This window comes from Centroberyx gerrardi, chromosome 15, assembly GCF_048128805.1.
Source record: "Centroberyx gerrardi isolate f3 chromosome 15, fCenGer3.hap1.cur.20231027, whole genome shotgun sequence".
Classification (NCBI taxonomy): Eukaryota; Metazoa; Chordata; class Actinopteri; order Beryciformes; family Berycidae; genus Centroberyx; species Centroberyx gerrardi.
Genome location: NC_136011.1, coordinates 7,319,184 through 7,345,099, shown reverse-complemented (window position 1 = coordinate 7,345,099; position 25,916 = coordinate 7,319,184). Strand labels below are relative to the sequence as shown.

The following is a 25,916-nucleotide window of genomic DNA, read 5'->3' as shown; positions in this document are numbered from 1 at the left end:
GCTTGGTATTTTTTTCACAAATGACCCACTACTTTTGAAATGTACTTTTCTTTTTTTTTTTCTTTTTTTACCAAGGCATCTGTGCTTTTATTTTCTAGGTTTTTATTCCTGACTTGAAATACTGGTTCTATCTTTGGCGAGGCTTTTGAGATTGTTGACTTGGACCTATGCTTGTCTGAACTTTTTTGCAGTATAACTGTGATTTGAAAACATGGAGCTCAACGCTAATGCTTACTACTGCTTCAGAGTTTGTAGTTCCCACCTTAATTTTTCCTTTTTCTGTACTAATAAGCAAATCTTATTAAACGTAGTTGTATGACGCTGTGAAACCTTGTGGTCTTTTGCATGGCCTCCTCCACCTCCCTTCTCTCTCTCTCTCTCTCATCCCTCTCTGCTCTGCTTAGGAGATGCCTACAAGAAAGCATGAGTGTCACCTTAACAATGTAACCCGTCTCCAAAAAAGTCACCTATGTCTATAAACTACTCTGATACATCACTAGTTCTAAAACGGTGCAAAATTACATCCATGTAAGTTTAAACCTCACCTATGGCAAAGACAATGTAATAATGTGCTATGCAAAATTGTGATATGCATCAAAGCTTGGAAAAGAGCTGACCTACTAACTTGCATTATGCCCTTGGCAACTTATTCTCCTTATACTGACACATTGATGCATCCATCTTTCAGCAGGTTATTCTACAGCACAGTTCTACAGTTAAATGTGTTCACTTTGCTTTCTCTGTGACTATAAAAAGTGGTGAGTGGTGCTTGGGAATATGGTCTATTTCTGCCAAATCAGACTGATAAGTGTCTACTATTTTAGGTTCATTCAAGTCTCGTATCTCAATGTGCAACCACACCCTCTACTGGCTGTAGCCACACTCTGCCAGGACACTGTAAAACACCTTCAAGCACACAAACGTACAGTATATAGACACAAAAGAAAAAACAATGCGTACTTCAAAGGTCTGTAGAATTTATTACAATTCCACCATCTTAAACAAAAAGCAGCAATTACAGAAATATTTACAAGTCTGTATTATTTTTTAAAATACTTTTATGACAAGTCTCAGGTACCAGTTTCAGCTTGGCCCCAAGATTCAGTCCCTGTAATGCTGCTTCAGTGCAGTGCTTTTCAGTCATTTTTCCACCATGTTCGGAGGAGCTGTACACAACACAGATTCTCCCATTTCTCCTCCTGTGAAAAAAACCAAACCTCTTTCCATGGCCAAAAGTCATGTGAATGTGCTCTGCAGGGGTGTGTGCAGACTAGCGCCATCTGCAGGACGGGAGTCGTCGAGTCAATAGCGAGTCTAGTACGTACGACTCCCAAACAAGCTCACCCCAGCCACAGCATAGCACAGTCACGTAGCCTGCTATAAAAAGCTAGAGCGCTGTGGTGACGTGTGGTTTTCTCTAGGAAGCTCATCACCCCTCCCCTCTTTCCCTTTGTCATACAAAAACATGTTTTGTATCCACAAGTCACAGAAGTGTTGACAGGTGTGGTTGGGTATAGGAGTGCTTTTAAGACTGTGTGTGTAGGGGGGGGGGGGTAGGTGTGAGGGATGGGCGGGGCGGTAATCACGTCTGAAGCGGTTAACACTGTACACTGTTGTAATACGGCATGGGAGGGGGGCGGTGGGTTGTAAAGCTAGCACCTGGAACTATAACTAGAAAGGATAACTATAAGATACAATGTGTATGCTGGAGAGACTATAGTAACGTCAGTCTATTAATGTAACCAAAATAGATGCATCACTTTATGAGATGTAAACCAAAAATGGAGACGTCATTCCATTATATTCTATTAGCAACTTTGCAAATGTCACTTGCAGAAAAATTGGTTCAACAAGAAAATGTGGGATATCTGACAACGTTCGAAATGTTGTTGCAAAGAACAGAACTGAATTTTCATTGGCTGAAAATGCTTCATCATTGCTGCAGCATAGATATCGCTTTGAGAGCAATAAAAATATAGGTGTAGTTTTTGTTTTGTCTGTGTTTATAGTTATTGCTTTGGGAACACTAACTATTGATTGATGGCGACAAACTTTTTATAGTTATCTTAACGGTTATTATCCAAGGTGTGTGTGTGTGTGTATATGGGGGCTTGGGCCAGGGACAGATAATCGCCACAGTTTGATTAATGGGGGGGGGGGGGGGGGGTCACCTTGGGCTCTGACCAGGTCCCGCTGGGCTAGCAGGCGGGATGATGGGAGGAGGTTGCGTGGGGGTGTGACTGCAGCATCACACGGTGCTACTGCAGCGAGTGCATAAAGCTGTCCAGGTTGTACTCCGTGTCGTACTGCTGCTGGTCCCATAACTCTCCCAGGCCGTCCAACACGGACTTCATAGACGCCTTCCCTGAGGCCGACGACGACGCCTCGCCCTTGTCACACTTTTCATCCTGAAATGGACATTTGTAACAGAGAAATGGTCAGCCGAACATGCTGTATGTTGCACAGGTATATAGACTTTAAAATGGGGTTCCTAGAAAAATCCATAATCAAAGTGAAATGTAGAATGTAGTTAGTGTGAAACCTCTAACCTTATCCAGAGTGAAGAGGTTGAGGAGCTGGTCGGTGCCCATGCTCTGCAGGCTGGCGTTCTCTTGGCTGATGATCGTGTTGGCGATGCTCATCTTGAATTTCTGCAGGCCCATGATCTTCTCCTCCAGCGTGCCTCGCGTGATCAGCCTGTACACGTTCACCACCCGTTTCTGCAGAACGCGAGCGGAGAATGTAATGTAACAGAATGTTTTAGATGTATTGAATAGTTAAGGTGGGCCACCCTGCCAATTTAATTTCACTTTCACTGGTTTCAAAAAGGAGACTGTTGGTGTAAAACGATCCGAACGCTGTTTCACAGGCCGTGTTAAATAATGTATCAGGGAAACACTGGTGTATTGTCACATCCTATTCTGGGAGCTCCAAAAGCATCTTGGATTCAATATCATCTATATTCAATTGTAATCTAACAATGCAAAAGAGGATCCAAATGCTATGGGGATACTCAGCCTGGGGCATGATCCAGACTGCCTATATTCAACAGTGTTGGTCATGACATAGCAAATACGTTGCAAAATGTGTCCTGAATTCTGACATAAGCCGTTTGTATCAACTTAAGATACCTGTCCTATCCTGTGGGCACGATCCATGGCCTGCAAGTCCCTCATTGGATTCCAATCATGCTCCACAAACACCACGGTGTCTGCGCCTGTCAGGTTGAGACCCAGACCGCCAACATGGGTGGTGAGGAGTAGCACATCAATGGATGGGTCGTTGTTAAACCTGAGGCACAGAGAGAAGAAAGGTGAGACAACTTGAGATAAAAGAGGAGGCAGTAAGTCGGGGTTGCATATATGGCAAAAATGGAGGACGTGTTTGTGAAGGCGTTCCAACATGCAAGTTGTCTTGATTATAATTAGACTCCAGTGGCAGCTTTATACGGTCAAAAAGAACCCAAAACGTTTGGCAATTCACAGTAACAGACAGCACTATAAAGAGGGCTGAATCCTGTATTAATTCCTTCCTTTGGAGATGAAGTCAACCTAATTAAAACTCAACCCACTGACCTGGAAACTATGGAGTGGCGCAGGCCAGCCTGCACGCTACCATCCAGTCTCAGGTAGGTGACAGTGGGCAGTTTGGGCTTCAGCAGGTCATGCTCCACGATGTCCAGCATGCTCTTCAGCTGGCAGAAGATCAGCACACGGTGCTGGGCCACCACTGCCTCGGTGCCGCCTTCCGACGCACCACCGCCACCCAGGCCACAGTCCAACAGCAACTGCAGAACACAAACCACATGTCACGACAATTTTAGACTGTGTAAAGATTGACGAATTTAGTTCTGTAGAGGGTGGGGGAAGAGGGGGTGGAATGGAGAGTTCCTGAATTTTACTGTGATTATGGGTTCTTTGGGTATGACAGTGATGCAGTTAGCACTGGTATCACCACAGTTAATAGATAGACTTTGTGGCAGTTTTACCTGTTTGAGTGCAGAGAGTTTGGGTGCATGCTGGATGTCCCGCAGGCTGGTGTTTTGTGCTGCCAGCTGCTCGGTGATGCGTTTGTATTCTGGGTGCTGTGCGGTCAAGACCAGGCCCGGGTGGTTACACAGCTTCCTCAGGTACTGCAGAGCCTGGAGGAATATATATGCAATCATACATCACCACATATTCATACAAATAAGCCTTTGTAAAAGATATACAGATATAAATGTGTCATATAAATGTGTAATATAAATGTCTTTTTCATAAGGGTTAACAATTGATGGTTTCATTCCAAAGCACTTTATATCCATTTAGGAAAACAAAACGTATCTGATGTCAGCTGCTCCCCATTTTAATTGAAATTCAAATGCATTCTCTAAAATGTTACCAATTTGTAACAACACTTCAGCAATGTTCCAGAGTGAGTAAGCAATCACCTTTTACTTGTAGGCATCATATCTATAAAATGGTGGATCTCTCATTTTGTAATAAAGCTCTTCAAATGATACATGAACCCTTGGTGTACCTGGAAGACGTGGCCTGTGGCCTTCAGTTTGGGTTTCTCCTCCTCCTGTGTGGAGGCTGTAGAGATGGTGTCCTCCACGCTGACCTTGGCTCGAGACTTGGCAAAGTCCTCATACAGCTGAACCTGCAGGTAGAGAGAGGATAACAGATTGTTACACTGAAGTGCCAACTACTTTTTCACAGTTCTAGCACCTGTGGAAAATGGCCACCAAATCGCTTACATAAGCTTTGTGATAAATCCCATTTACAGTGTATTGCATTTATACTTTAGGCCTTTAGCTGACCCTCTTATCCAGAGCTACTTCTAATGGATAGAAGTAGACAGAAAAGGCTAAAGTAGAACAACTTTGTATGTCTGTGGTCACTACTATTATCTATTAGATGGTTTGTAGTGACATCCAGTACCTGTAGAGGACTGAGGTTGCAGTAGTAGTCCTGAATGATTTTAGGAGGGAGGTCTTGGAGGACGTCCTCCTTCATCCTCCTCAGGAGGAAGGGTAACACCTGCCGATGTAGGGCCTCCATGGCCAAGACACCTAGAGGGAGGGGACATGGTTAATATCCAGATCTTAACAGATTAGGAACACTAGAGTAGGAAAGGTAGTCTTAATCCTGAAAATTCCATCCCCAGCCAGACTAATTGAAGTGTTCATTAAGGGTTGACTGTGAGAGCCGCCATACCAGCCTCCTGTTCCCGTGAGGAACTCTTGGCATCGCGGCTGGCCAGGATGGGCTTGCCGTAACGAGCAGCGAACTGGCGCTCTGTACCAAGGAAGCCTGGCATGAGGAAGTCAAACAGAGACCACAGCTCCAGGACGTTGTTCTGAGGGTGGGAGGAGGGGGGGCACAAGAAGGAGGGGGAGAAAAATAAGTATTACCTACAGCACAGCAAACTGAACATGGAGAAGTGCTGGCACACCAAATCAATACCAAGAGTAAGTATCAACCAAATTATTATGACCATAAGATCACCATTGATGTTGCAGGGGCGTACAATTATAATTCTTCTTTATATTGTTTCACAACAGCATTAAGCCAATGTAACAAATGTACCCACACAGCAGATGAAGCAATCAATGAAAGAGATTGGAGCCCAATACAGTAACCATGTTTATATGCAGCCTAATGATCTGTTAATACAATTAAGTATCTCTCATGCCAAAGGAAGTCACCTCACAAACACCTCAGTTTGACAAGGTAACCTAACTTGCCAAAGGCTGACTGAAACTGAAAGAGGGAGTGTGATTTTCTCATAAACAGCTGATCCAATGTAATATTACTACTACCTTTCTATTCTGGGAGAAAATCCAATTGCAGTCTGCATGTGAACAAAGCATATGAACCTGGTAGAGAACTGCAGGTTTGGAAGGATGAAGGTGTGAAATTGATTCATATCCAAATGCTACGATGAACAAATACAAAATACCGGCACAGGCAGCAATTCCCTATAGGCCCTGCTGCAGATTTGGCACATCATATCATACATTTATTAGATTATTCATGCTGTTAATTAGTAAACATGAATGAGGAATGTTGAACAGTTGAATTGCTTGAACGGTTGTTTTGTGATCCAACATGGCGGCTTACCTGAATGGGCGTTCCAGACAAGATGATTCGGAAATTGGCAGCCAACTGCTTGATGGCTTTGGAGAGTTTGGTCTTCCCGTTCTTAATAACGTGGCCCTCATCAAGGATACAGTAATTGAATTTTATATTTCTGAAAAATGAGAAAAGGAAAATCCATATAACTTGCAACACCAGGGCACATATCCCTCAAACACAAAACAAAAAAAAACGGTAGAGATTATGAATGTACACATACTCACCGAAAAAAGTCGATGTCGTTTCGCACAACATCGTAAGAGGCTACTATAAGATTGTGCTTTTTCACTTGGTGTTGCAACCTGGAAAAGTACATGATCATTTAGCTCCATGAATGCTGTCAGGATGATGATGTGAATAAAAGAAAGTGTGTTTGCGTAATAGCAATTGAAGAAGTCTACATATTTTCCATTTAAAAACTCTTGACAACTCCACCCCCCTGTACTTTTCCATACTTGCCAGTCTAAAACTTCTAAGATGAGGAAACGATCATTCATTTTCCATACATTAACAGGCTTTCCATTAGAAACCCTGACCAAGTCTTACCGAACTCGTTCTGTAGGCGGCCCGGTGTAGTGCAGCGGGTTGAGGTACTCTCTGGTGCAGAACTTGCTCACCTCGTCCACCCAATGGCCTGTCAGGGTGGGAGGACACACTACCAGGGAGGGCAGGGGGCTGCTGTCTGCTGCCTTGGTCTTGGCATACTCCTGTGCCCTGCAAAGACAACGCAAACATTGACAAAGTTAAGTCAGGCGAATTTATAGTTCGCTTAAAAGAAAACAAAAGACATCAGATCGAACACTCAAACCACTGCTTATCAACTGTTCAACCCTGCTTGATCATCTACTCGCTGTCGCAGCACAGTGTGTGGCGGCCCCCTTTTTCCATCAGAAATGAAGGAGCACCGTGTTATACAAGATAACCTTTAAAGTAATTGGCTTAACATTTGTAATCAAATTCATATTTTTTTAAACGTAGCCCTGCCCTACTTTTTCCTCTTTGCTCAAGAGCAGTGAGACGTTGCATCCGTTTGCTTGAAAAGAAACTTTTTTTTTTTTTTTTTTTTAAGACAACAAAAACTGGGAAAAATCCACAGAGTATGCATAAAAAAGGTAATCAAAGGGAATCCAAAAAAAATATAGTCCAAGGTGCTCTGTCTCTTTCCAAAAGTTAAAAAGCATTTACTGGTTTCATGGCTAGGAATATTAAAAACATTGAACCAACATGTTGCAGCCTCCTGGCCTTCATCAGGGAACCTTGATGAATGTTCCCTGATGAAGGCCAGGCCCATGCTTGTGTCTCTTAGAATGTGTATGTGGGTAGAACTGAGTCTAAATTGCTAGTGCTTTTCAAACCATTATTCTTGTACCAGGATTACACTGAACCTTAGATTTAGACTTGTCTCAGGGCTAATTTAGCCCCTTGTCACACTGCAGCAGTTTTGGACTAAGTTCCACACTATTATATAAACCTGCATAGCTGCGGCCAACCCTGTTCCTGGTCAGGGTTAATTCCTTCATCTCCCTCCCACTGTTGCAGCAAAAGGAGTGCATACACAAATAACTGCTTCAATGGATTAATACATTTCTACACATCTTTTATCTTTTCTTAATTGTTCACTATAGATGTCGTTTTCAAGTCACACAGATGTAACGGTGCACTGGAGGCACCAGCCAAATGAGTTATGATACTTCTGAATGGTGTAATATAATAACTCATCAAATGACAGAGGAGGTGAGTCAGTACGCTGACGTTGTAGAGTTGAAAGTCAAACACGACGATAACGATAATGAGTGCTGCTGCGGCCTGGTACCTGAGGTAGTGGTCCCCAGCCAGAATGCAGATGGACTGCAGGGTCTTGCCCAGGCCCATGTCGTCACACAGGATCCCGTGTAGCTTGTACTTGTTCAGGAAGGACAGCCAATTTACTCCATCCTGGAAAAGGAGAGAGAGATTAATGACACTGAAAATATCAATGCAGCAAATTATTTCTGTCTTTATGCCCCATAATTAAGAGGAGAAAGAGTTCTAGCAGTTGAGGAACACTGATCAGGTTTAATCAGGAGCAATTTGACAAGTACATAGTAAATGATGAATCTGCTTCAGAAATGATATGGTAAAAGTATCCATTAAACACCCCATCAGTCAAGGTAACCCTGAGGCTGGGTAGAGGCTGAGGACCTGGCAGCAGTGTGTTGACCAAAAGTAGCAACAACAGTAGCATCATTTTAACCGGATAGCTGCACAGCTCCATTAGAGAGATAGATGGCTGGCTCAGCGTAGCTGCCAGCAGCCACCATTTCTAGGAGCAACCAGCACACAGACCCCACATCCATTCCACCGCTTTAAATTTGCTCTGTCAAGAAAGCCATTTGTTGTCAGCATCCCCACGCTCTTTCTACTCTGCTTCCCTGCAGCATTTAAAAGCAAAAACCCTTTTCTGAAGCTGCCAGAAAAACGATGAGACTCAAGATGAAGAGGCGGCTAAGGCACAAAGTGCTGAATTGTTCCCAGAGTTGTTTAACCTGTTAGAACACAGGGGCGGAATCTTTCATCTGCTCCTGGAGGAAGTATCACAGAGAGGCAGTGGACCCTGAACATATACACACACACACACACACACACACACACACACACACACAGCCCTACCTGTTGGTACTTTCTGAGCTCGGCCTTAATGGGCACAGGGATCTTGTAGTTCTCCAACTTCCTGCCGTCTAGCAGTTGCTCCAGGAAGTGGCGTTCTCGGGCCTTCTGGCGAATCAGTTCAGCAGACATGGCTGGAGGGTCTGGTATACCTGCCTGGTAGAGAAGAGAAATAAAAATTGATCTCTGAAGGTCATCTTCAGGAGCAAAGCCAAAAGCTCTGATTTGAAACAATGGATGAAACCATTATGATGTCAGTGACATTGCCATGTGAGGTTGCTGGGATTCATTATTTTCTCTTAATCTTCAGGATGGAGGTGAACAATTGAACAGTGACTGCTGACTGAGACATCAGAATTGACATCAATCAATGACCACAAAAATGAAATATTTCTCCATCATTGGAGACGTAAGAATTTAATGCCCTTTGGTGGACGATGGACAAAAGGATATTGGCAGCCACTGCAGTCAACAGTAAAAAGCAAAGACTGGAAATCATGTGCACAGGATTGGGTAATAAGGTCGGACACATGAAGCGAGAAAAGCCACAGATCTCTACAACTGAAAATAATGAGCATGTACAAATGACTTCAACACTTCATCATTTTCCAATGGGCGTAGGCTGGTATCAAATTATCTCCGTACAGTTATGTTTGGCCACAACATCACAGTAATCGTCACTGTAATTATCAAAATTAGCTCATCAGTTGCTATTTGTGCTAACCCTTTTTTTTTTTTTTAAATATATATTATACATATATATATATATATATATATATATATATATATATATATATATATATATATATATATATATATATATATATATATATAAACACTGTATAGTTCCCACCCATCATTTCCATTACTCGCTCTATGGTTGTGGTGCTCTGTGGAGTATTGTGTGGTCCTACCTCTAGGGGCAGCAGGCGGATGAGAGTAGCAAAGCACTGTGTGGCCATGAAACGAATGCTGTCACTGGGGTCACTCATGCGGCCCAGCACTGGCACCACCAGCAGCACAATGTAGGGGACAATGTCCACATCCAGCTGCTCCATGACACCTGGTGAGCTGTGCGTCAAGGATAGTACCAGCCACAACCAACGCACAACCAACCATGCATTGATAACAACAATGTAATTAAGAAGAATGCAAATGTTCCATACAAAAAATCTTCTAATCAGTAATAGCTGAATGCCATTCTTTCACCAAGTAACATAGTCTTGAATAGTAGCTAAACAACATAGTTGCTGAGCGTCACATAAGTACTGTACGAGTGCTGATTTTTTGTTGGTACATTAATATTTAAAAGAATTGTATTAGCATAGTAGCTACAAGAACTGCAGCAAGTGTATTACACAATCTGACCTGGGGGCCAAAAGCATCTATAGCACTAATGCAAATCTGATGTCAAATGCATTTATACTGTGCCAGCTTTTAGGTAATGACTCATGATGAGCAGCTGAAACAGTATGTCTTCATCCTACACATAGCTGAGGATGTCTGACAGTGTGCGAGTGTATGTGAAGGATACAGGCCATGGCCTCGATGGAGCCCTCCTGCTTGGTGCAGTCTTCGATAGCTGCTAACCAGGGCAGCACACGCTCAAGGAACTGGTTCATGGTCTCCAGCGTGGCTATCTTACTGAGCACGCCCACGCAGCGTGCCGCCATGTGACGCACCGCTGTGTACGGGTGCTGCAGGCAGGTGAACAGATGGGGTAGGTGCTCCAGCAGCTAGAGTGCACAAAAGAGAGAAGGGAGACATGTTCAATAAAGGGTCATTCAAGACATGGAACAGTCCAAGTCCCGGTGCTCTCAGCAACAATTAAAGGGTTATCAAACATGCTTTGCAAGTTAATCACTGGTTTGCAGGCACAAATGGGAGTAATCACAGATTCCTTCCAGTTGAAACAGACACAGGAATGCTCCCCCCTCCAATTCCCTTGGTAAACACTTGGACCTCATTTTGAAGAGGCTTGTGACTGGTGGAGAAAATCATGCATTACTACTTTAACAGGGGCTTATGCTGCATTCATGTTTTATGGGAAAGGGTGGTAGATACCAGCTTCCTACTTATGAATAGCATACATGTCAGCTTTCAGGTATTAAATATTACTTGCCCTTTAATTTATAGTCGCATTGTTGCTTCACCTGCTCCGACTGAGGTGAAACAACCAACTTCTCCACTTAGACTCAGCTGCAAACTATTTCCTTGTCTTAACGACCATTTAGATAAACTGTTCAAACTGGGACCGCTAAAGACCAGTCATTTCTCTCTTGGTTTTTCTGCCACTCGAACTGGAGAGAGACGTGCAGTGGTAATATGGACGCCGATTGGTCGCGCTGCTGGGCAACTTTGCTACCCAAAAAGGACGACATACACCAAATCCAACACATAGAAGTGCATCACTATAAATAGTGGCTCGCTTAAAGGTGTAATATGATTGGAGAGGGGTCTTGGTGGTTCAGTAATCTTACCAAAGGTTTGAGTTCGGTAGCCATGGCCCCTGCCGTGACCTCCAGCACTTGTAGAGAGTTAACCAGTTCCTGGGCTGCTGTGTCTCCCCTCTCCAGTTGGACCTGCACATCTAACAACAAAAAGAACAAACAGGAGACATAAAACGGTTCAATGGGACACAGTCACACAGAATACAGACTACATACACAGCGAAAACATTAATGGGACATTTCCAAGATTCATTATAGGTACTTCACAGTCCTTGCAGCCAGGATATGAACACAAGTAGGTGTTTTGGGGGCTATGATCCCAAGACTACTGCTGGATATCTGCAAGTTTTGTCAATTTAAGACATTTTTAATGCCAGTAAGAATACTTTAATGAAAGACCAGATGGGTCTGTAACGTTAGGGACTGTTCGTTATTTATGAGAGGGGAGGGGGTGGTGCTAAACGGGGGAGGCACGTCAAATAATTTTTTAAGCACTGGGGAGGGACTTATATTTTTTATTTTAGCTTTAAGGGAGGGACATACAACTTTAAATGGTTGTATTTTGTATTTATTTTAAATACGTTTTTTCTTTTCAAAATACGTGTTTTACCGCTGTATGGTGACGGGACTCACTAAACTTGGTATCTCCCACCCCTACCTACTTATTTTATCAATTCATAATTTGACAATCAACATCTATGGTTGGAAAAGGTCAGCCTTTGCATTTTATTTTCTCCAATACTACCTACCTTTGGTGTGAATATAATAAAATATGGTTATTTATGGTGGAGGGAGGGTCATGCATTTTCCCCCAGTCACTCAGGGAGGCTCAAGGAAAAATATTTGTAGCTCCGGGGAGGGTCAAGATTAAAAAAAAAAAAACGTCACACAAAAAAGTCACACCCCAGCCACCCCCCCCGCCCCATAAATAACGAACAGTCCCTTAGTACTGTGTTCATTAAAATAACTCATGTGGTGTTGCAAGAACAGTGTGCAGAGTTCTCTTTTACCAAGTTTGATATTTTTCCTCATGCACCTGCAAGTCTAGTGGATGTGCGAATAACTACCTAATGCCAGGAAACACTGAAAACAGCAATGCTAGTCAAACATTTACTTGAGCGGACACAGCACCTGACATTACATATACCATAACACGCCTCTAAGGATGATTTAAGTGGTGGTTGTGGTGCTATGATGGGTCTAATAAATTATTGACAAGCGTATGAATTTGACATTATCGACGTGTGCTGTCCAAGACTGAACATTAGTCAACAACAGGAGTAACAATTCAATCAATGTACCAATGCCTTGGTTTTCATCCACCACTGTCCTCAGCGGCCCCACCATGTTCTCCCACAGATAGAGCAGAGTCCTGGTGAGCTCTGAACCAAAGTGCCTGGCGATGGTCGTCAGTGAGAACTCTGCCCCTCGTCTCTGAACAAGACATGGCTTCTTGCTCTGAAAAAGAACCAAGCAAAGGAAAAAAAGGTTAATGCATATTGTTGCCCTTGAATGAGCCAAGTGTTGGTAATGAGTAATGCTCTGTTACTCTCATAACTGTCCGTACCTCATCATTATCAGTGTTGATGGTGCTGCCAGGGGGAAGCTCTGTGGTGGGGGTTTTGGGGGTTTTGGGGGCTGGGCCCCTCTTACTGGTGATGGCAAATGCTGCCCTCTGGTGGCGGTACAGGGTGATGATGCCTCGAGTTTTGTTGACCATGTGCTGCATACAGTCTTTCTCCGACCCACCGGCTAATAAGGGGAAGTAAATATGGTCAGCAGTGGGCAATTTGTCTTGGCTGTTGAGCTTATTATTATTGGAGCTTATATAAGTCATTCTGGTAAAGACTAAATGCCTAAAATGTCAATGGAACACCAATATGGAATCTTGGCTACTAACAGGTTATATGGTGAATGAAATGCATAAAAATATGTCCAAGCTTCAACAACCCTGACCTTTAGCGATTTCCTGTGTCGGGGGTACAGGGCAAGCAGAGGAAGGGGTGACCGTAGGGTCCACGCAGGCCGAGGCACAGAGGTTTTTGATGATCTTGGGGTTGGGGCAGGGTGAGCGTCCGGCACACTGCTGCAACAGCTTGGCTATGAAAGAAGCCGCGTAACCCTGGACCAGGGTGTTTTCCTCCCGCTTGACGGCCTCCATCAGAGGCCTGACCAGTGGATTGAGTTTGTCGGGAAGCACTTGCAGGTTGATCACGGCGCAGGCTGTGAACATGTGAACACGCAGATGGAGCTGCTGCCATTCTGTGCTGGTCTCCATCACTGTAGCCTGGGCCTGTTGTCGTTTACTGTCCAGCGCCTGCCACGGTTTAGACTTCACATTCAGACCCACTGTTGACTCTGTGAAGATGGTGGTTACCTAGGGAACAAATGGGGAGAGAGTGTGAGTGATGTCCCAGTGATTGCAACAGGAGCGCACTCTGTAATAGAGTGCAACATCCATTAACCTCTAAAAGCAGAGTGAATCAGCTGGGTACAATGCCATTACCAATGCTGTCAATTCAGGAAACTAACAGACGCAGAAGGGAACAAACTAAGAAAAAAAAACAAAAAAAAAAAACACTCTTTGTGAAACTGGTGGTCAAATATGTGGATTGTTTGTAGACTCATCTACAATATTAAATTAATTTCAGCTGAATTATGTCACAAAAATAGCTCTGAGTGCTTCCTAATATCATACAAACAAACTTCTAAAGAAATCTTATACACACAGCAAGTCCATTAGTGTGTCAAGGCATGAAACTAACCTTTTGGACAACCAGCCACAGTGGCAAGTGGTGACTAGTGCATTGCTAGTATTTAGCTGGTGACTAATGTAAATTTTAGGCCCTGTTTCCATTATTACCAGCCTTTTTCCAATTAATTCTCTGTCTCAGACAGGACTACAGTACAGCTGTTAGGCAAGGAACTGAAACTCCGGCTGACATCTCAGCATGAAGGTGTCACCTCTTCAAACATGGCTTGATCACACTCATGACTGTGGCACACAGGCACAAAGACATATCCTACGAAGTCTACATCACAAAGCACTACAAAATACTGAGCATCCAAAATAAAGGCAAAATAGTGACCCTGTTCCATCCTCATACTTTCTTGATGAGCTGTATGAGGTTATAGATAGCAACACTGCCCGAAGCAAAACATTTTAATAGCGCCAGATGTAATATGAGTAACTGGAATACCACTGAACCATGTCTGCACAGTCAAGTTGCAATTAATCTTTGGATTCCAGTAAGTGGTGGAGAGATTTCTGTTTTATCTGATGGAGTAGATGTGTGTGAGTGTGTGTGTCTGTGTCTTACCAGTTCGTTGGCTTGGTCAATGGTGAAAACGCTACAGTTGAGTCTGTCTCCGAGGTCTATGTCGGCATCAGCCAGCAAGGCGATGAGCTGCTTGCACTCGTTTTGCATGCGTGTGAAGGGGATGGCGATCTCGTCGTAGTACAGCTGCTCTGACAGAATGGCCAAAAGACGAGGCTGCACCATGGCTGACACCACCTGGCACTCCTGATAGGGAGAGACCGCAAAAGTGCAAGGATGAAGAGAGATGCATTTGGCCTCTCAAACCCTGACATTTTTATGATCATTTTGAAGCCCACGTTCAACAGCTACCAAATCCTCAAAATTCAACCACGATTCCCCAATAGAAACAAACATAGTGCCCTGCATTGTTAAATTTTCACCTTCTGCAGTGTAGCCCACTCGCAAAGCACTAGGGCCACGGCTATACGCTGTAGGGCAGACTTAGAGTTGAGGTGGAAGAGCAGCAGCTGGCCCAAAGACTCAGCTGGTCGGATCTCCTGAGATGCCGCATTGAGTTGAGGGTCACAGATACACCTACACAGAGCCCCCAGCAATCTGCATAACAGGGAGATAAGGAGGCAACACTGTTAGGAGACTCAACATTACTACATGGCTCACTGTTAGCACTGCCTGTAAACAGTTTAACATCATGCAAGGCAATTTTCTTCATTTCCTGAGAGAAAATGAAGCTTGATTTTACAGAAGAAACAATCACAAACAGCAGCAGTCATAAGAATACTAGCAGACAAAGAGAGACTTGTATCACGCAGACCTAGATTATGTTCCCAACTAGTGCCCCGAGTTCAGAAATCTTACATGGCAATAGAAATAAATGAAAACTTACTTGGCGGCCATGAGGCGAGCACGAACCACCACATAGTCCCTTGTCATTGGGTCGTCTGTCACCGTGTCTGCTCCTGCTAGATACTCCTGGACTGTCTCCTTCACCTGATTGGTCCCTAAACGGGCCTTTGCGCCCGCCTTATCCTGTCACATCAAATCGAATGGCATTAGCATCTACCCTCAAACCAACAACACAATATTTAGCCACAACATGATATGATACAGGAGCCCTATGACATAGGGTGTGTTTTCAAATTGCCACTCTGAGTATCAGGGTGCACTCTGCGTCCAAAGTGAACTGTTTGATAAATTCAGAGAGCACTATTGAGTATTCAAAGCATACACTGGGCACTTTGGCCAAGGAGTAGGTGCTGCAGAGCATTCAAATGTTTGTTTAATTTCAAATGAAATGATAGTAGCCATCTCAGTGCCTAAAATTGCTACCAAGCTAGCTGCCACTTCCCGCTTTTCATTTACCCCTTGCCACATCGCATGGTTATCCTCATAAATCCCTCTTGATATTTCACACTCTGTTGCAATGTAACTGGAATACTCTTCTTTAAAATGAAACATCAGTTTGCATTTACAGACATATCCATATACACATAAATAAAAGATAACAGCTGAGAGTGGAACAACCAATCAAGTCTAACTTCTATATGGATACAGTGCATTACCTTGCAGCGGGCCTTGACTTCCAGCAGCATGTTGAGGTCTATGGGAATGTGGGAGGCCTGCATCATGAGACAGAGCCAGGCGCCCATCCACGGACAGCTGGCTGCTACCACGTACTGCTGGGGCGCCTGACGCAGCAGCTCCATCCACACCTACACACAGGGCATACACATTAACACTATGCAAAATCCAATAAGCCATGTAAGAGGTTACGTATGTGATTGAGCATTGAACAATGTAAATTATCAAAGTACATAAAAAGTAATAATGGAAATGGTAGAGATTCCTGTGTCGTTTTACTATTATCTACAATAATCAAGTCTGGAATGTCATCTTAAGTCAATATTATGATTAACCCCTGCAGGACCAGCCATTGGTAGCTTTTCATAATCAGCTACTAGAGGGAAGAGACAATTTCAATATTCTGTACTTCTGCAAAAGAAGTAATTGCACTCCTCAGACAGCATTGGAGTGCGTGTCACGCAACAAACCTTTTGGATGAGGTCAAGGATTTCCTGATTGCTCTCCAGTATGCAGGACTGAAAGATGTGCCGGAGCATATCTTGCAGAATAGGGTTGAGCCACAGTGCACAGCTCTAGGAAAAAACATTAAATAAATAAAAAATAAAAACAGAACAAAACACATAGCAGTGCCTTATCAGATATCCAAGAGTTGAAAACTCAAATCCACCCTCAAAAGTATTTATAATACTATCAATGAGCATATCTTTGTGCTCTTGTTAAGAATTGTGGAAATTAATCCTGATCAAGACAGATCCATTTGATATTACTATTGATTTTCTTATGGACAGTATAAAGACTAATCAACCTGGGTGGAGAAACTTGCTTCATGTCTTTGAATGTGCACTTAAAGTGTAATGCTGAAAGTGTGATCTTTTGGCTATATCACCCAAGACTATTGTGCCATACGTTACATAAACATCAATTTCCTCTGTTATTATCCAATTTTACCTGGTCGGCTTTGGACAGCAGTGTGAAAAGGGTTTCTAGTGCTGCCCGTCTTACTGATGATATAGTGTGTCTCAAGAACGGCCAAACCCGAGGGACCAGGACTGTTAATGACTGCTGCATGCTAGAGTGGACAAAAGAGTGTGCTCAATAGATACACAGATATAGGAAGGGCTATGCAAGATACAAATCTGTTATCTTCTTCTATTTTTGAGACATTAGTATAGTTACGGTAACCAAAAAAAGACCATCGCTGACAAGACTGTTAGCATTTACCGACACTGCAATGTAAATTGTGTACCACTGGATTCGATTTGGCAGGAAATCTGCTGGATTGCTCTACGGCACAAAACCAGGACTAGGGCCGCTGTTCTTCCGACACAAACAGAGCTAAAACTTACAGAGGTTTGCGCAACGGTAGAGGGTGAAACATTTGAAAGGCTGATGTAAAAAAAAAAAAAAAAAATTCACTTCCACCATTATTATCTTAGAAAGATAAAAGAAAGAACCTTTGCGACCGGAAAGAACAGGGTTTATGGGAAATGTGATCTTCATTTTGAGAAACATGAGCAATACCATTGGCGTGAGACAGAATCGACCAATTGTCTGTACAATGGTCTCATTTCTTTATGGTAACCTTTATATGGTAACATGTTAAGAGAGACTGGTAGCGTTGTTACTTGGAGGACCCATGCATATCCATTTATTATGGACCCTGATACTGATTTTGGGGCACTACCATCAATACGCATCCGTTATAATAAATAGCAACATACTGCCTAGTTCTACAGTCTGACATCTTAAAAGAAACAAGCAATTATCATCCACTGAGGTAGCAACATGTTTGTGTGGACTTCATTGAGACTGACCTGCACTGTCGGACTTGGGGGTAGGTGAGCAGTGAGGACAGCAGGGTCATGATGCTGTTGGTGGAGGCTGTGAGGTCGTCCAGCTCCAAGAGAGCGTCCCATAGCGTGTTCACTATGAAGGGTATCTGAGAAGCACACACACAGAGTCTTGACAACTCAGTAAGAGTCCAAAATAAGGACAATGCACAACATAACTGCTTATAGGTGACAGTCTACATCACCCAAAACATGAAACTTAATGAGAATACATTAATTGTAAAAGACATTACCAGTGCCTTTCTAACCTTATTGGGCAGTAGCTGTACCAAGCCTTCCACTACAGGGATGAGGGCTGCAGCCGCCACGGCCCTGACATCATCATCTAGATCCTGTAGACCCTCTGTGATGGCAGGGAGCACCCGGGGCAGCAAAACAGAGATCAGGTCCTGAGACAGAAAGAAGAGACAGATGAAGACAATAAGCATAGAAGGATGGAGGAGAGAGAAGAAAGAATGCCCTCTACAGTGACATTTCTCCATGAGGACCGCATATGCTCCAGACTGTACCATATATTCCTACTGTGAATCTCAAGTTGCACATGTGCTGCTGCTCCCCCCCTCGAAATGTATATTCAAGGCCATATGGTACGCAGATTGTAGCGCTGTAGAACCCTACTACACTTAATTAAAAGCAGAACACACAGAGACATACACAAAGAACAGGTGGTACCTGTCGGACAGCCAGGGCATACTTGATCCCCAGCAAGCCTCCATGGCGGACCTCCCACTGGTCCTCTGTTAGCAGCTTCAGCAGGACGTCCACTGTCATGGAAACACCACTTTCAGTCATGTGGCGAAGGGCCACGCCCAGCGTCTGGGCACATGTCTCCCTGACAGGAGCCACCACCTGGCGAAGGGAGGAAGACATGGAATAGACAAAACAAAGACAAAAAAAAAAAAAAAAAAATGGTACTGAGTGTTAAATATAGTTACTTCATTAACGATTCTTAACATATAGGGATAAGCAACCGTGTGCCATGGAGGGCTGAAATTATGCAGGTTTTCATTCCAACCAAGTCATCAGAATGTATAAAAGGCCCGTTTTTCCAGACAGCTGATTGGTGAGGAGGAGCATAGGTTACTATGATGATCTTCACATGGTGCTGAGCCACCATCATAAGACAGAAAAGCCAGGGTTAACCCAAATTAGCCCGCTAACCCACTAAAAATCTACATATATCAAGAATATTATTTTGCCTCAAAGGATATCAGCTGGGATGAGACAATTTTTCCTAAACTTTGGATAAAAAGGGTAGTTTGGAGATGGGCCTACAGTTCACAGGGGACAAAGGGTTTCTTAAGAAGATGGTGAACCACTGAATGTTTCAAGCAAGACAGAAAAATACCAGGATGAACACACAATTATTAGTACAAATCGTTTACAGAGAAAGGCCTTCAAACTGACATTTCTCCACTTTCAATTTAAAACACCCTGTGCTTTCTGAATTTCCATCAAATGTGGTAATGGGATGACTGAGAGACCCACCTCATCAGATACAAAGTCTCCAAAGCGGTCCAGAGCGAAGACGCAGAGCAGTCGGATGACCAGGTCCTCCAGCCACTCCTGATGCTGCCGCGACATCTTAGCCCCAAACCAGAAAGTCAGACGCAGTTAGTCTCATGTTTAATTCTGACAAAAAAAATTGCAAACTCCAAAAAGGATGGGATGTACCTGTTCTGCAGTGCATCCCACCAGCTTCCCGCCCCCAGCACCATGGGACTTGAGGATTTCTCTAAGACCTGTGCCTGCACCATGACGAATCTGTAAACAATCAGATTCTGTAATCTGGCCATAACTCATGTTATTCACTAGGAGATACAGTATAACTAGCAACTCATTTTGAAGTGATTATCCTTTGCTTTCAATCAACAAACAAGCCACTCTGCTGCCATTTTCCCTAGTATAAATTTGGTTTCACTCAATTGGTTGCCAAATAGTTGAGTGTAATGAAAAAATATAAAAGAAATAAGTGTATGAGCCATCTATAAAAAGTGTAAGAATTTCGGAAGAAGTTCCTTGTGTGCAGACTTTACTCTGTCGTGTTGCTGCGACTTAATTCAGCCCAGGATCTACCTAGATAGTACACATCTTCAACTGTGTACTATCAGCTAAAACTGAATGTAAAGTAATCTACAAATGCTTTGTCTTTACCTCCCATGAAGGGTTGAAGAGGTCGTTGCAGAGCTCCTCACAGAAGCTCTCCAGAGGCCACTCGTGGGACTGAAGACAAAGTAGAGAGACATCAGTACATCATACAACACTGGCACTGTTTCCATTGTGAAATGTATTCATTCAAACAGCAAGCATAGAAGCATGGTAAAGATCATGTCTACATTGTTTCAGATGTACTTCTGTTATTTATAGCAATTTAAAAAGGGTTCAGCACTTGACATCAATGACTTAATACAGTCAAACTGTTGAATGACTTTTAATTGATTCCTTACCTCCTCCAAGAGACTGGAGTTATCTGGAACGTTATCGATTAAGACTTTATGCTCTGTTGCCGGTTGGTCAATGACTATATTGGTGGTTTTCCTTCGTTTTTCCTCAGGTTCACCCTCAAAACTGTCGTTGCTAAAGGGAAGAGAGTATTGATCAGTCATTTCCCCAGCCAATCATTCTATCAATAGAGTCAACGTTCCAAATAAATTAATAAAAACACACTTGTGAGGTAGTTAAGCAGAAACCTTACCTTTTTTCATTGGGATCTATGTCTCTCGATCTTTGCTTTGCCACTAGCTTGGCCATCCTCTTAGCCTTATTCTTCTGACGATTGCTCATGCCTGGCCGGAATTCTGAGTCAATCAACTCAGCAGCCTGCATGGGCTGAAAAACAAACAGAACAGCCACTTGATTAATAGTTTTTAAGTCTAATCGGACACACACCCCAGATATTTCCTGTTCAGACAAGCCATTCTGTTGTGATGCAAAAAGGTCTAGAATAACAATATAACATGGTGTGAGTCATGTTTGTGACTAGGCACTGCATAGTTCCACAGCAGCAGCCTCTGTCAGTGTGACAAGTCACAGCCTGCCTCCTCTTGGCTCGGTCAAGTCTAGTTCCACTTGGCCAGGTAATTCAGGCCATGAACCCGGCCAAAATATCTACCTACCCAGCAACATTCAACTGCCAAAAGGAGCAGTGACAGCTCAGGCTTCCAAGTCCAGACTCACACTTTTTGATTATTTTCAGGATGCACCTATTTTTGGACTTCCTAGTTTATCCATGACCACAGCTTGCAGCTGAAACCACCTGGGGATAAGCCAGTCATAAACTTTTGAAAGTCACACAATATTCTGAGATATTGGTCAAGCACTGAGAGAGGCAATTTGCCCAAACCATGTACTGCAAGTACTGGACTGCAGTCCAGCACAGGCTTAAAGGAGTTTCACCCCTTCTCCTTTCACTAAACAACTCAGTAAGGCAAAGGGCACAAAGTTCATGCTCAAAGGTCTAGTGAATCAGTGCACAGAAGCTGGAGCATTGCGACTCACCACATGGTTGCGGGAGCTGGATCCGGCTGTGGCCTTGCCTCCGTGGGCTCTGAGCCCACTGGATTGGCAGGTATAGTCTAGGTCCTCATCGTTGAACAGCTCCTCTGTGTCCATGCCGATAGCAGCACCCATGTCCAGACCCAACTTCCTCTGGAGGAGCTTCCTCTGGCGGGCCAGACGCTCCTTAGGGTCGACCTCACCTGAGAGGAAACAACAGGGAGTCAGGGCCAAGCCTTAGTTTGGAGAGATGGAGGAATACTAGCACAGTACACTGTGGCTGTGTGAGGAAGACCTATGTGTGTTTTGTAGACCATGCACTGAAGATGTTTATGTGAAAAAGGAAGTGTCACTCTGGGGCTGAATGCAACTGGGAAGCGAGAATGACTGATGCTGCAGCCATAAAATAAATACAATGTATCACAAATAACTATGAAAGTCACCTAGAACTTGCTAAATATAGTAAACTAAAATGACACGAGGGACCTTGAACAAGAAGTGAAATCAGATCACAGGGCAGTGAGTGCTGGGAGGACACAATAGAATGCAGGGAATTACAAACAGACTGGAGGGTCACATTCAAATGACACCCAAAAGATAAAAAGGATGAGCTAGCTTTCTATATTCAAATTCCATTCAAAGCCACACAGAGGGAAATGAGAGTGCAAAGTTCAAGTGGTTCAGTCTGTTGTGTGACACTTATGGTTAAAAGTAAAGAGTGGATTGTACGATGGTACAAAAGTCCCACTGAATTACTACATTTGACTACTGATATGGACATATTCTATGTCAGAGGACAACAGTAGAGAACATTTCCACAAATGTCCTCCAAGTTTGCCTAGCACCAAAAATCACCCTACCTTTGTGCTTTCAAAGTTTCAAGCGACATGTCAGGAGGCAACGACTCAAAATCAGACAACTTGCTCAAAGAGACACACACAAAGCTGTCCAGTGGTCAGTGTCCCAAAAAGATTAGCCAATAACTGAGACCATCACATGCTTGCATATTAAATACTTCAAATGCCAATGTAGATATGCGCTAGTAGTGTTTTCTGTAGAATGTTTTGTAGATGTGGGGGAGTGTGGGTAATTTTGCTCCTGATATCTGAGTTCACTCCTAGGCCCATTCTAGTGGGTGCTGCAGGTCAAGAGGGGTTTTTGGTGGTGGGCTGAGCAATAAGTCCAGATGATAATTTTTCATTTTCAGGGAATGGGAGGGTGCTGCAGCTAAATGAATGTAGAGGAAATTGTGTGTACCAGATTTATCATCCTGCAGCTCAAACTCAGCCCCAGCAGATCCCAGCAGAGAGGCCCCATGTTTGAGGAGGCGGGAGATGTCAAAGTGGTAGAAAGTCAACCGATCACAAGAGGATTCCTCCGGAGATAAGTCTTCACAAGACTCTACAGGAGACAAACACAAGAGTCACATAACTGCACACTCATCACTCTTGACTGCATAATGAATCTGAAAGCCACAATGCAAGCCACACTCGAGAGCTGTTATCTTTTAGCAGTTCACAACTAACCGCGTGCATGAACAGCACACTTGCATGCCATCAATCAGCAAAATGATAGATGATCTTTCAAATATTTTGTGCACCTAATGTGGGTATTTGTTAAGATATCTTGTGAATAAATGTTAAGTCAAACCATTTCAAATTCTGGATGCCTACTCCTACACACTCAAGTTCCTTGTAACATCTGCTAGTTGTTAGGTGAAACAGTACACAAGACTGACATCACTGTATTATAACTACACCCAGGGTAAACATTTGCCAGTGTTCACTGAACCTGTTCTTTACACTGATGCACAGGGGCTAAACAAAGCTGGTGACTATTTCACAAGAACGTCTAAATGCAAAACCAGTGTTTAATGTGGCATCATGCATAAACTTGATTTCATGCAAATTTAACAGAATGGAGGTGACTTGATCAACAGGCCTGAGAGCTCACCTTCTTTAGGCCTAGGTGCCGGATCCCACTCTGGAATATTCTTCACAATGGCTTCTACAGCTTGGCCTGCTGCTATACGAGTGTCCCAGTTGGGACTCCTTAGGTAGGTCAAGACCTTTTGATTGACAGAAAAGAAAAAGGCATGATTTACTGCAAGTGTCGCTTCATTCAAATCTGTCTAGCCTATACAAAAAGCAAGACAAACAAGTGCCCCCAAGAATTACCTGGTCTTTCATATACTGGTCTTCTCCCCTTTGTCAAGACATAACAAGTTGTGTGAGAGCTACAAGGTAATCATGCTTATGGGGTACAGATAACTCACTGGAGATGACAGCATCTCTCATACGCCTCATCTCATAGGCCAGTTAGCATTACATTGTTATTATTTTTTATCATTTTAGACTGCAGAGACAGCCAAATATGTTAAAGCTGAGATTTGATTCACCAATGATCTAAAAATATGTAGTTTGATTGGAGCCCATTAGCAGGACATGTGTGTACCTAGTACACTCCACCCATCCATCCATTAGTTAGCACTGCATAAAGTAAGTGGAGCTGGCACTACAATGCGTTTCATCTGTGGAGATGGAGAGTGGAGATGTCATGGGAGAGTGTTTGGTCGAGGCCTTCAGACACACCTTCGATAGGAGGTTATTGAGTTCATGTGGGTGGAGTTTGACCACATCTCCGAGCTGCTGGGCTGCTGCCTTCCTGGTTACTGGGGTTGTTCCGGTGTCAAGCAGGATGAACAAACGATCAAGTCTAAAGACAGGAGAGAGAGAGAAAAAAAAAAAAAGAAAAAAAAAAAAAAAAAAAAAAAAGGTAAACAGAAACATAAATGGACACGCACAATAGACAGTGGTGCCCAAAAGAACATGCTGGTTCCTCTATTCCTTTTCAACATGAAAGGCTCTATAATAAAAGCAACTTTCCAAACTGTGCAGGCATGTACTTCACACACTGTGGTGAGACCTTGTCAAACGAGAGAGAGAGAGAGAGAGAGAGAGAGAGAGAACACCTCTTTTAAAAATAAACATGATTGGCATGTAAAAAGGCCATGACATCAACCCAATCAAGAAACCAGATAATATTAATCTTGACTGTGCATATGGTTCTTTACCTTTTTTCAAAATCTCAAACTATACATGATTTCACTACAGCAAATCCTACCATCAGAGCAACATGTTGGCAAACCATTTCAGACATTACTTTTCATGGAAAACGCCACTATATACTGTGGGATTGTGCACATTAAATATTAAGCACTGTACCAAGGCAACCTATCTAACCATCTTGGTGTTCACTGAAGTCATTAGCAGTCTATTAATATAAATAGAATGGATTAAGGCTATACGGGGCGTGACCCTAGGTCCCACTAATACTTTAACTGGTCCATAAACTGAACTACAAATGAGTCTACTTTGCTATGCAAAGTACAGGACCATTTCGACCACGTGGAATTGTCATAACAAACAAACAATAACACCGGAAAATAGCAACTTACACTATATACAAATAAAACAAAGTAACGTTAGCTAAAAACAATTAAGAGTCGGTGCAAGATGCTAAACGGTGCAATGTTCATTTGACTACGACTAACGTTACTTTGCCATCAAATAAAGACTTCAAACACTTGCAGTTTGACAAACCGGTGTATTTAAATTCGCACAGAATAAGCTTGGTCGGTGAATCGTTAGCTGAGCTGGCTACCAACATTATTGACTTGTCACTGGTAGGTAACCCGTGTTTGCAAGCAGTCTTTAATGAAACAACCTCAAAATAGTTAACGTTTGTTATACTGCCAGGCGTAGTACCAGCAGCAGACTGGAAAGACTTAGATAGGCAAGGTAATACATGTGAAATTAAGCTCCACTGACACTACGAACTACACAGAACATCAGTCAAAACTGAGCTATGATCCCATTAAAAATGTGCGTGGCCTGCAAACCTGTGACACGAGTATGGACTGGACCTTACATTGTGTTAGCTAGCTGGCTAGTCGGCCACCGCCATGCCATTCTTTGCCTAAGCAAAAGCTAGCAAGCATTAGCAGGTTAGCTAAGCAAACTCGGATACATAAATCCAAGTCAACTGAGCGCAAGTGAATCTTACCTTGATACAGCCATGGTCAAATATTGTCAGTGTTGGTATGACCTTTCACGTCCCACATTCAAAAGGCAACCAGTAATTTGAGACTTTTTCCACCTTGCTGTTTAACAGTTCCAACGCGACAGATAACACTAGATGAAGTCATTAGCTAGCAGCTACTGCTAGCTAGCTGTTAGAGGCCCGGGCTGTGTGCTTCTCACCACCCCAACTCTGTCTATCGAAGAGAGTTCACCACCAATTCATGGCTTCAAAGTTGTCCCTCTTGTCTCTTCAGTATCTTCTCCCACAAAATGTCGCCAAGTACCATACGCATATCAATCTGTAGCTCGAGTTACCCTTCAGAACTACTCGCGGATAAATACTTTAACCTAATAAGATATAAACAGTTATTTTGTTGCACGTTGAAGGCAACCCAGAAGACTGTTTTTATAT

General features: G+C 43.2%; 1 protein-coding gene across 2 annotated transcripts; it reads right to left on the bottom strand.

Moving 5' to 3' along the window:
* Positions 1-957: 957 nt before the first annotated feature.
* On the bottom strand, positions 958-25,916 carry btaf1 (BTAF1 RNA polymerase II, B-TFIID transcription factor-associated). Of its 2 annotated transcripts, XM_071897062.2 has the most exons (38): positions 25,488-25,916; positions 24,014-24,137; positions 23,376-23,490; positions 22,680-22,823; positions 21,426-21,625; positions 20,623-20,756; positions 20,375-20,504; positions 20,082-20,150; positions 19,602-19,691; positions 19,416-19,511; positions 18,600-18,776; positions 18,176-18,316; positions 17,892-18,016; positions 17,026-17,146; positions 16,545-16,649; positions 16,056-16,205; positions 15,380-15,522; positions 14,916-15,090; positions 14,536-14,739; positions 13,172-13,592; positions 12,783-12,967; positions 12,517-12,673; positions 11,246-11,355; positions 10,300-10,501; positions 9,680-9,828; positions 8,769-8,921; positions 7,933-8,054; positions 6,666-6,833; positions 6,344-6,421; positions 6,105-6,234; positions 5,199-5,340; positions 4,923-5,053; positions 4,519-4,641; positions 3,989-4,141; positions 3,576-3,787; positions 3,132-3,291; positions 2,550-2,720; positions 958-2,408 (listed from the first exon to the last, which is right to left on the bottom strand). In XM_071897062.2, exons 1-38 carry the CDS (start codon positions 25,499-25,501, stop codon positions 2,259-2,261), a joined length of 5,574 nt encoding a protein of 1,857 aa, XP_071753163.1. In that variant the 5' UTR covers positions 25,502-25,916; the 3' UTR covers positions 958-2,258. The 2 variants fall into 2 exon arrangements, with proteins under 2 accessions (XP_071753163.1, XP_071753165.1); XM_071897064.2 differs by lacking the exons at positions 21,426-21,625; positions 24,014-24,137; positions 25,488-25,916 and having other exon boundaries at positions 23,376-23,477.

Excerpts from the sequence above, each read along its gene's own strand:
- btaf1 (XM_071897062.2), bottom strand. Across the intron at positions 16,206-16,544 it reads TCCTTGACCTCATCCAAAAG|GTGTGGATGGAGCTGCTGCG; the intron begins GTTTGTTGCGTG and ends CCCTGTGTGTAG. Across the intron at positions 12,674-12,782 it reads TCAACACTGATAATGATGAG|AGCAAGAAGCCATGTCTTGT; the intron begins GTACGGACAGTT and ends GTTCTTTTTCAG.